General features: G+C 32.6%; 1 protein-coding gene across 2 annotated transcripts in view; it reads right to left on the bottom strand.

Annotated features, from left to right (window-relative positions):
• LOC107614140 (protein ENHANCED DOWNY MILDEW 2-like) overlaps positions 1 to 11616 on the bottom strand; it is a 17620-nt gene that overhangs the window by 1779 nt on the left and 4225 nt on the right. The window contains exons 2-18 of one of the 2 annotated variants that reach the window (XM_016316366.2): positions 11182 to 11613; positions 11001 to 11097; positions 10415 to 10465; positions 10156 to 10304; positions 9924 to 10020; positions 9470 to 9568; positions 7520 to 7767; positions 7296 to 7385; positions 6658 to 7182; positions 6419 to 6566; positions 6216 to 6317; positions 4784 to 4876; positions 2785 to 2826; positions 2099 to 2209; positions 766 to 837; positions 535 to 653; positions 375 to 438 (exon numbers count right to left, since the gene is read on the bottom strand). In XM_016316366.2, coding sequence (XP_016171852.1) covers positions 375 to 438; positions 535 to 653; positions 766 to 837; positions 2099 to 2209; positions 2785 to 2826; positions 4784 to 4876; positions 6216 to 6317; positions 6419 to 6566; positions 6658 to 7182; positions 7296 to 7385; positions 7520 to 7767; positions 9470 to 9568; positions 9924 to 10020; positions 10156 to 10304; positions 10415 to 10465; positions 11001 to 11097; positions 11182 to 11597 — 2523 coding nt within the window. In that variant the 5' untranslated portion in view covers positions 11598 to 11613. The remainder of the gene's footprint in view (positions 1 to 374; positions 439 to 534; positions 654 to 765; positions 838 to 2098; positions 2210 to 2784; positions 2827 to 4783; positions 4877 to 6215; positions 6318 to 6418; positions 6567 to 6657; positions 7183 to 7295; positions 7386 to 7519; positions 7768 to 9469; positions 9569 to 9923; positions 10021 to 10155; positions 10305 to 10414; positions 10466 to 11000; positions 11098 to 11181; positions 11614 to 11616) is intronic. The other variant, XM_021109796.1, reaches the window with a different exon arrangement.

The raw sequence follows: 11616 nt of genomic DNA, 5'->3' as shown, positions 1-11616 counted from the left end.
ATTATGAAATTAATGCTAGATTATTTATATAGATGTTATTCTTTATAGTAGTATAAATGTATTCTAAGATAGATGTTTTCTTCTATATTATTGCATGGATGACATGATAATTTTATATGAAACGTAAAAATTTGTCATTCATTGACCATAATAAAACTTTGGACTCTCCTTTTATATATTATAATAGATTAAATACACAATTAATTAGTAACAACCTTATTAAAATGGGTGTCAAAAGTGTTTTGTGTATGAATAATGTTTTACAAACAAAAATGGAAACAAAATAAGAAATTTCTATTTCATTGTCTTTCAAACATTTTCAGTTTTTCACACAAGATCAAGATAAAAGTTATGGACATATAGCTACAACTTACCTTTCCTGAAAGCATCTCATCATCCTCCCAAATCAAATCATATCCACCTTTCTTTCTGTCAAGTCTGGCAAATCGAAATAAGCATAAGGTAGATGAACTTTTTTAATCCCATATCAAAAGAAATGGGGGAAATAAGTTGAAACAATAGTACAATACTAACCGTTTTGTTACTTTTGGCACAATAAGTACAAGGAGTTTTGGCTTAAATGTCAGTGCCTTGTCAATAAACTTGTTAGCAAGATAACCATTAACTCCGAAAGGAGGATTCAACCCTATGATCTAGTCAAGTATTGAGAATGAAAGAAATTAACAAAGACATTACATGTTAACAACATTCGTGTATCTAAAATAACAAATTAAACTAGGAAACAAATGCTTTGCTGGGCCTTACAAGTTGAGAACCGTTTGGTAACTCTTCTGCAGTTACGCTCATCCAATCTCTCTTTTCAAAGCTGAAATCATTCTGCATGGAGAAACGACCTTAGAAATACATGCCCTCATTGTAGAAGGAAGGGGAGAAGAGAAAAGAAACGGAAAATTAAACAATATAAAAGAATGAAAGATCATAATTACTTTAAAAACAAGATTATCAGAAGCAGCCACAAATAGAACTAACCAGTGCACAAGCATCCCATGTTAAAACAGGAAACGGGAAAGGGTCGCACCCAAGAAGCGTAACTTGACAATTACGTTAGTGGCTTTGATAACACTACCAAATGTATAAACTTACAAGCATTTGTTAAACTTAGCTTAGACAACGCACATATGTTTTAACAAGTTAAGGAGAAGTTTTTGTTGATAAAGTAACAATTCCATTAAGATGAGAAAAAAGAAATGCAGAAAAGGTGGGGGGATAGTGTTCCCCTACAGAACAGCAAAACAGAACAAAGACCTATCAAAACAGCAAAACTCTCTCCAATCTCTCAATATATGAGAGGGAAAATCCTCTAAAAGGTTCAAGAGCTTTACACCAAAAAAATGCTATGCTAAGTGCCTAATCATATCCCATAAGACATGTTTATAAGAAGAGAATCGGTCATTAAAAGTGTTATGCTCCAACCAAATCGTCCAAATAGTGGCAAAAATTGCATTGTTCCACATAATTTTTGCCTCTTCTCTACTACCAAACCCAACAAACCTAATCAATAGAAGTATATCTAGAGTTGCAGGGCACACCCAACATTCATCAAAGATGCTAAACAAATTATATCATAAGAAACTAGTCATTGAGCAGAGCAAAAATAGATGGGAATTAGACTATGTTTTTGCCCCACACATAATACACACATCAGCAGAGATAGCCTTTGTGGTCTTCCAACCTTCAACAAGTGCTTGGTAAATTAAAGAGCAAGTTCCATCTCAGAAATGACAAAATTCAACAAACTTCTTTATGTATCAGGAACCCTAAATTAAACAGAGTGGAATGCACTCATAAAACTCATTTATTTAACACAATTAATGATCCTAACACGGCACAGACATATTCTAAATTGGTGGAGCCTTTGCAGCACACCCAATATACTGATGCATTAATCCATTAGAAATTATCGTCACAGCATGCATATAACAGCCCCCACTTCACAGAATTTTTCGTTGCATTTTGATCTTGAGAATGTGCTCATTTCCTAAACGACCAACATATCTAGAACATATTACAAAACATGCATTTACCAAAATCCAAAGTAGCCAGCTGTGAAAGGTTAGAACTAGATCAAAAGATATACCTTGGCTTGGATTAAATCATAGTTCTTAAATGAGCATGACTTCCCCATCTGTTCAAGCTTTGATTTCATCAAACAACTGAAGTCATTGGAACCACAACAAAAGTCTAAAACCTGACAAACAATAACATGTAATTGTAGGACAACGCAAGTTAGTCAAAACAATAAAAAAATCCAAGCAATAACTTAATATACCTCCCAATTTATTTATTTATTTTTCAGATTGAGAAGTTCCACAACAATTGAATGCTACAAAATTTTAATGTTTCAGAAAACATCATTTATAACCTAATGTTTGTATGAATTAACATATAAGTCACCATCTTCTGACCTTAGAAAACAAATACTTTGCATATAGGTATAAGACAGCAGCTCTTAATGAAGCCGAAAGAAGGATATATATCAACCTACTTTAATTTTGTTTTATTTTATTAACATCCTACCTTAAATTATACACTGAAGATTTCATTCGAAGCACTGAAAACTTGAATGATTCAGAACCGAATATATATATTCTTTCACTAGAGTGGGAAATAGTACTACAAGATGTACAACCACCATTCTACTATCAAGATCACTGCATTTACTCCAATAAAACAATACAATTAAATCTAAAAAAATGGCATGGAAAGATAACTTCTCTGTAGCGATCACTCATTGACGAAAAAAGGGGAATACACAGTACATACCATGTCACCATTTTGCACATACCAATGAAGCCTATCAACAATCTGCAATAAAAGATGTCACATTAGTAAATAAGAACTTGAGAAAGGAAAAACATTGAAAAGATTATCCAGTATAATGAATTGTAGCGTATTAATTCACAAGATCATTACTTAGAAGTAGTAATCGGTGTTAGAATAAGTAATTAAGTATAACAGATATTATAGAATCAGTAATTCTATGACACTGCCTACTAGCACATTCTTTAAGATATTATTCTCTGTTGTTAATAGTACTACTTTTCTCCCATGAAACACAAACATACCATTACATCATTGCCTTGTTACTTTAAAATTCTGTTACACAAACGAGCTCATCATAATTTTAAGGGTGAATTACCAATTCCATACCCAAAAGATTCAGCTGCTGCTGACAGAAAGGTCACTGAAAGATGTTATCGACAAAAACAGCCCCAAATGATTTAAAAATACGACAAAAAGAACTAATAAATATTATATTTTTTTGTAAGTAACAAAAACTTTCATATTTAACAAATGACTTATCCATTAGATCTAAATTTTTGTGGCAACATTTGAATAAATATTTAGAAGGTGCACAAAAAAATTCGGAGCAAAATTTAATCTATAGATTTTTCTTTTTGTTTTTCAAAAAGATGTTGTCATTCACAATAAAAAATTTTTTAAAGAAATTCACTTGATAAAAAATTATCAAATTTTAAAGATAAAAATCTTATTTTTTTAATAATGATTTAAAAAATTTGCATTAAAATTTTATCTCTAAAGCCATTTTTTAGAATGTATATTTAATATTTAATATCTAATTCTTTTGTCGTGTTTTTAAATCTTTCCGGGCTTATTTGTCGTTAGTATCTTTGGGGTTTGTCAGCGATGCAAACTTTTGGGTACCATTTTAGTAGTTTACTCTAATTTTAATAATAAAAATTACCCATTTACTTTTTTCAATTTCAGCAATGAAAAAATTATTTCTAAGATGTATGCTTAAGTGTATTACTTAAATAAAACGTGGTAACAAAATTATTAACATTATAAAACTATAAACTAGTAAAAAATAAAAAGTTTAAACAGCTAATTACATTGTGTATTACAGAATGTTTATAACATGAATATTACTTAACCGACTTCATACAATATCTGTCATACATTTCACAAAGAATTAACTCACACAAAAGTAACATTTTATTAGATTAAGAACTACAAAAATTCATATTCATTTAAATTTATTTCATTTCTTAATATTATACTTATCTAAAGAATTGCATACACTAAATTTTATTTTAAATCTTCTCTCTATTTTAAATATTTTTACTTAATTAATTATGTGTATGTAGTTTCTTAGGTCTATACTATCATAACTTTTTCAGATTGTTGATAAGGCTTAAGTTAAATTAACTCATTTCCTTAATAAAGTTGTTCAATATTGAAAAAAAAAACTAATGCCTTTTGTCCTAAGTACTCCTAACTAGTAACTAATTTAAAACTAAGAATAGTTTTTCAAAATAGTAGTATATCAACAAAGAATTTGAAATGAACATAAAAATCATTATAACTTCGAAAGAGTCAAATACTATACTATATTATTACAAACGACATTTATCCCAAATAACATATTAGAAAATAGAAACTTGACCACTAATGAAACAAATCAAACATGTGAAGTCTTCAAAATATATAATAATTCACATATTTGATCCAATAAGCAAAAAACGGACGTATTCCAAGCATTTTTACACATTTCAGCTAGTCATTCCCTGGAAGTAATTTTATATTTATATTTTTTACTTTTTCTTTTTCTTTTTCTAAGCAGGGAGTAAATATAGGCATTGGCAATGAATTACTCATACGGTGAAACCCTCCAAACATGTACACATGCATACACATAGCTCGAGCAACCGAATAAGAAAAGGTAGGTAAAATATGTCAGCCTCTTGGCAATTAGTATTTAAAAAAGAAAAAACATAAAAATAAAAATAACAAAATTTACCTCTTTCAGCTTGTCTATTTTAGTGAAATGGCGACCAAAGGACGTATATCGCATACCATGAAGAAATGGAGCAAGATAGACTTTTAGTTGCTTCTGTAAGTAAATTGACAATCAAGATTATCTTTCCAATAAAAACTTAAATGTGTTATATTTGTATGAATATCCAAAGTAATGCTTGCAGTGCCAAAGCATAACACTTTTTCCAAGGTGCTGATAACTATCAACAGAAAAGAGAAGGCTTATTGAAATTGCAATAACAGAGTAGAGTTGCTTTACGTGTGTAAATAAAATGTATACAAAGTGAAATGAAGGCTCTAGTAGCTGTATACAAATCCGACATCTCTCAAGGATATAGTCTCTATAGAGTTTATGAGTGTCAGGCATCCCTCACGTCAAACATTTTCAAGTATGAGTGTATGATGCACATGGAATTAGTAGTAACTAGAAAATCCATCAAGATGGGTATCTATGGTAATTACCTGCGATAGGGATTTAGGGGGGGAGGTACCACCATAAAAGAAAATATGGACAAAGCTTGGGTTTGAAATTCCTTTACAAAGGCATATAGATCTAAGAAACCACTTTTTAATTACTATTCCTAGTTACAACAGTAAAATAATGAGCTTAATCCGCTTCCCATGTCATTTTCTTGTATGCATGAAAATGATTTATTATGGATGATAGTTCAAATAATTCTAATACTAAAGATTTAGAGAAATTCACTCATGTGGTTTGTATATGACAATGAACAGCTAGCTGATATATTGACTTTGTCCTACGAAACTCTTTTGATTGAATCTATTTGTAACCAGCATGCACATGACATATAAAGTGTAGAGTTAATATTTAAGTTGTAGCAGCAATATATCTACTAGAGCTCATTATTTAGAGTCTTATGTGGATAAGTTATGTATATAACATTGTTCATAGTATAAATATCCTTATGTGTGAGACGATACATCATACATTTCTACCAAATTCTTTAAATATCAAAGCAAAGAAATTTTACTTAAATGAGGACTAAACTAACCAAACTGACCACGAAATATTTAACATTGACAAAACTAGAAACTAATCCCGCATATCAATGAAGAAGGGAGAAGTCAATAATCCAATACACACAAAGATTACATCCGTTCGACAAAAAATGATCAAATTTTAACTGACAGTAACAGAGCGTCTTACATGTGGCATGAGTCATTAGTCAAGAACTGTTAAAGGGTTATCTGTCTATTTGAGAAGTTAATTGGAAATGGGTATCAAACATCTATTTGTACTAATAATCTAGGTAAGGCACTTGTTTACTACAAGTTCACAACTGACACAGGCTCAGCCCAAGAAAATCCTAGGTGCTGTTTTATTCTGTAGTCAAGAATAGTAACACAATTATATTACAGTTATGGTAAATGTAATCAAGGTAAGTTGTTTCAACCTGCCAAATAAAAAGCTGATGGAGGATCCCTGGTTCACAAATAGCTTTTGCATCCTCGATACTACACCCTTCTTCTAACTTCTGTAAAGCTGTTTGAATGGCCTACAAGAAAAGCCAAAATAATCCATAACAGAGCCCAAAATGTCTCGTTCTAGATTACGAATGCTTACAGCTGCATTCAAGTAGTAAAAAGCAAGATAAACCTTAACAGAGCCCTCTACTTTCCCTAGAGTAAGGCTCTTATCAAATCCTGTTTCTGTGAAACAAGAACTTGAACCAAAGCATTGATTGTTCTTCTTGAATTCTTCCTCATTGACTGTAGACATTGATTCTTTCACCAAAGATAAAATTCTGCACAACAGTAATGTTCAAATTGTAAATAGACAAACTTCAAAATCAATCTCTTTCTCTAAAGTTTATCCAATATAGTTCACAATCATACTCTTTTTCCATATCAGCTTGAATAGAGTCAGGCGATGTTTTGACTTTTTTCACCAGAGGCTTGTCCAAGCTACGTGTTTCTGTTCTTTGACTAACCAATTTTCGTTGCAGAGATACAGCCTGTTGTATTCTTGAACTCGTGTGTGTGTTATCTTTGCTCAAAATCAATTTACTGCCAATGCTTGGTAGGGATCTACCGGACAAAGACTTCTTTTCATCTTTCAGATATTTGCTAGAAGCAACAGACTCGAGTGATCCATGTGAGAAACATAGACCTTTCTCGTTACATATTTTATCTCGAACTTTGGTAGAACTATCATTTTGGATAGCCATGCTTTCCCTTGTAACCAGGTTAGTTGCCAATGACTTCTTATGAGGAAGATCTTCGAAACTTTTCCTCAATAGTATAGCATCCTTCTCTTTGCTGAATAATTTGTGGCCTTGTTTCTTTTCCTTCACTTTATTATATGGAAATACTAGATGATTTCTAGCAGGAGTGCCAAGTTCTGGAACTATCTCATGATCCCTGAACAACAAAGGATTAGAAACAATATAGCAATGGTATAGCATATGGAAAATAACAATCAAAAGACAAATTTGCATTATGAAATTATTGAACAGTAATAAGTAATAACTTACATACAATACATCAAAATACGACGATCAAGTAGGTTATCCCAGGCCCTTTGTGCAATGCCTTTTTCATAATCAAATGTGAGTGGAATCTCCCTTAAGAAAATAACATGAGACAGAGGTACTTAGGACAACGCAAATAAATAAAAATATGCAGAGGAATTTCAGCAATGACACAATACTTGATATTTGATAAAAAAAAAAAAAGGAAAGGAACAAGAAAAACCAACTTGGGTAAGCATTTCCTGTGGTAAGCCTTAGGGCAGCGTCGACATACTGCAAACTGCAAATCATGAACATTCCTATTTTCACCTTTTCTGCATAAAGTGCATATGTGAAGAGGACAGATAAATGTCTTGTCAATAACAACTCTCTTTCTCCTTTCCTGTTGCTCCGCGTCAATGCCGGGGTAGAGTAGCCTTGCAACACATGCAGGATGGTAGTGCTGACCACAGTTTGCAGTAATACAAGGAAACACCTAAGAGAACCAAACCACAAAATTGCTTCCATTTAACCGTAAAGAAGGAAAACAAGTAAATTAAGCTCAACATTTAAAACAATACGAAATGACAAAAATAACAAGACAAAAGTTGAAAACTGAAATTCAGGAAAAGCTTTCTTAATATTTGACCAGCACAGAATATCACGATTTCAAAGAGAATAAGAGATACAAGACAACGAGTCTGTCAATGCTTCTTTTCACAGTAAGCGTAATCAAATCCTAATATTCAGGGAAAAAAGATTCATAAGAATGGTCCACAAATCCTAATGTCCCAGAATACTTGTTTTGCAAACATATGGGGTGAAGTCTTTGTAACAATATTTTCAACTTGATGACTTACAAACACGTTGTGCATAGAACTCATTAACCCAACATATATTTTTAATAATTCTAAGACATTCTATCCACTGTCACATGTTCTGTGTCGTCATAATGGACAGCGGTGCACGAGATATATTAATGGCAGCATTGTTTTCATACAAAACCATCAGAGGTGGAACAGTTTTCATGTTAATTTAATTCATTTAGCAAAAAGCTTCAGTCATAACTCACAGGTTCCATAAGCCATATCTCAAATGCAGCTTAAACATTGCTTCTTGCCACCACATTTTGTTATAATACTCTAAGATAGACCACCACAAGACCAAGTTTTCCCATATAAAGGTATAATACTCTAAGATAGACCTCCAATCAACAGGTGAGCTGGCCAAGTTCTTTCATGTAGAACGTTGAATGCATCAATTGCTTAATTATCCAGACACCCTCTTTATCAGAATGAATACAACAATGCCATTCACATGAATAAGTATCGTGATTTCTTTAGAAAACCTTTGTATAAAATGGGGTGACCGTAAATGAAAAGCTGAGCAGTGTGAATCAAAACTTTTCAAACCATACCATTGGTGCTAGTCTCAATCCATATAAAGAGTGTTCTAATTTCAAACTACATTAACTGATAATGTGGCCATTCCAGTAGGCAGTTTGACGTGTGGAACCTCCTTAAGGTCAACATGCAAAAACCTATTCTTGAAATCCATTTGATGTCATGGCGAATCTTGGCATTCCGCAATGGAAAGAATAGTATGCACCAGAATCATCTTAGTGACAAGTGTAAAGATCTCATTAATGATCAAGTCCATACTCTTGCTTACATCTGTTAGGGCCCTAAAGTGGGAATCTAAGAAGTGGGGAGGAGGTCAATGCAACTAACACGAGTCCAATATCTTGATGAGACTATGGTGTAATGTTTGTAATAACCCAAAAATTAATTGGAGTTAGCCTCAGTAATAACTTGGCTTTGCCAATAAAGTAAAGCATAATGGTCGGGTTTTGTTTCCCATTGCAAAACGCTCATTGTGGTCTGACTTATGAATGTAAGAATGATGATTGAGTGCTCTAAGTTAGGGAATGAATAATTGGTTGTGTTTGAAGTTTGAACAGTGGGAAACCAGATGTGTTGAAGGCAAATCCATTGTCCTGAAAAATTGTCTCTAATCCTTTGTCCACAACTAATCAAGTTTTTATGTCCTTAGTCTATGTATTTCTATCTAGACAATATCCAAATACAGCTTTAGAGATTAGGGCCTAAATAGCATTTATTATTGTGATGTTTCCTGTAAGACTAAGAAACATGAGTTACACTAAAAATATTAAAAAATAATAAGTATTTGAAATGTACCTCTGCATTTGATGATTCATCAGATGAACCCAAGTTGCCACAAGCAAAGCATTGATGCTTCTTATTTTTACAATTTTCACAGTAAAAGTTTGGAAAGGCCTGCAAAGTTTAGATTTGGTCTTATAAAGCTACAATTGGAAGTAGAGACATATATTGTTAACACTGAATTTGAGACTTTGAGATGAAAATGAAACAGGAGGGGAAGCAAAATAATGGAAAGTTTCAAGTAGAGTATTCAGCATCACTTACTTTCAAAAGTGCTAATGAAAAATCTTAGTTTTTATTCAATTTGGAATACTTTATTATAGAGTATAACTGAAGAGAACCGAGATAATTGGCTCCCATTTACTCTCTTTTTTCCACTCCTTATGAGAAAATACATCCGAACATGGCTCAAGTTATATTTGTTCTACTTTTTTCTTAGAACAGCTGAAGATGGGAGATAGTTACTTACTGTAACTTGAGCTTTAGTGAATCCAAGAGAATCACACAATGAATCTTTACCATCTTCTATAGTTGGATGGAAGGATCTTAAACATCTTCCTTCACAGCTGAATTATTGTAACAAAAGTAACTAGTTCAGTAAACAAATGTGAAAATGCCCTAATTTCTTAGCAATACATAAAGGATGGAGAGCAAAATAATGCAAGTCCTTATAACCATGAACTTGTATTGAGAAGACATACGGAAGTATTTCACCACCATTGTCACAAATTGCACAAACAGTATCATAACCAACACTTTGCCCAACATTGACGCCAAGTTCACCATCGGACTTGTCACTCTCCTCTTCTGAGTCAATTATAAATTTTGGTTTCCTAGAGAATCGAACATCCTGCCATTAACCAACATAACCTCAAATAACTGAAATAAGAAAGAACATAAAAGAATATCTACATAAATAGAAAAACAAAGAAAAAACAAAGAGCTAACAATTTCACTGACCTCATGGGATAGTTCATTTGAATCTCCCTCTCCAATGAAGTTTAGCAGATACTGTAGATTCAAGTTTTTTATTAAAGAAAAAGTAAACAAAAAATGAAAATGATGCCATATGGTGAATCCACATTATATTCAGAAAATAGCAAAGGTCAACAAGTGATTAAAGACAAATCAAATAAATAATCGAGCAATTATCCATCCATAAGAATTGAGAATGTCAACCTTGCAACTCAACTGTATAAAGCCAAAGGAACAATGGCAGACATCAAACAACTCTATTATTCTGTCATGTAAATAAGTTGGTTATCATTTGAGAAAAAGGTTCAATGGCTACCCCATTATCTGTAAATATTTTATTAAGAATTAAAATTTTAAAAATAGGAAGCCATTTATTGTGTAACAGGCACCAGAACAATTAGCATAGTAATTCAATTTTTGAATGCTAATATATATAAAACCCCTTTTAATTGCACAACAAACCCAAAAGCAAGAAATAAGTGGTATATATGCAGGCTTGTTTCTATCAATTGCATAAGTTATCATTAACCCTCTTTAATGTATTCTTAGTAAAAAACACAGTAGTACAGACCTTCGACTTTGCGAAATCAGCATCCCTTTTGGCGGCCTCTCTAATCATTGACATATGATTTATAAGATCATTCTCGGACGGCATTACATCAAATGAGCTGTGAAACAGAACATATATTAATTAACGAATTGGAATATGCAAAAGACCGAATATTCACAAATGACAAAATGAAAATTCATGCCTAAAGGCCTTCATTATTTTGTTCCAAATAGAAACTCCAGTTTCCTCTGGATTCCATTTCACAGCATGCAGCCAAGATACTGTGACTAGGACTGTCCTAAAAGCACTTTCAAAGCACTTCCTTGGCCTTTGCAGTGTTATCCAGTTTTTGTCCTTCAAACGCACTGAAATCTCCGGCTGCTCCTCATTGGAAAGTTCGAACCTCCATCCTATAATCTGCTTATGAACCTTCTGGAGTCCGTCATCAGCAGTGCCGCGCAAATATATTTTTGTTCCCGAACTACAACTGATCTCATCACTAGTGCTCCACAACAATGTCAAACTAGAAAGTGGTGCAAATCCATCATTCTCATTTTCAAACCAATAATCGTTAACACCACTTGGAATAATCTCACCCTCTTCATCAGATGATGCCATTAGATGTCCAAATAATCTG

Source organism: Arachis ipaensis, chromosome B08, assembly GCF_000816755.2.
Source record: "Arachis ipaensis cultivar K30076 chromosome B08, Araip1.1, whole genome shotgun sequence".
In the NCBI taxonomy this organism is placed as follows: Eukaryota; Viridiplantae; Streptophyta; class Magnoliopsida; order Fabales; family Fabaceae; genus Arachis; species Arachis ipaensis.
Note: the sequence above shows the minus strand (reverse complement) of the source record. Positions and strands in the feature narration are given on the sequence as shown.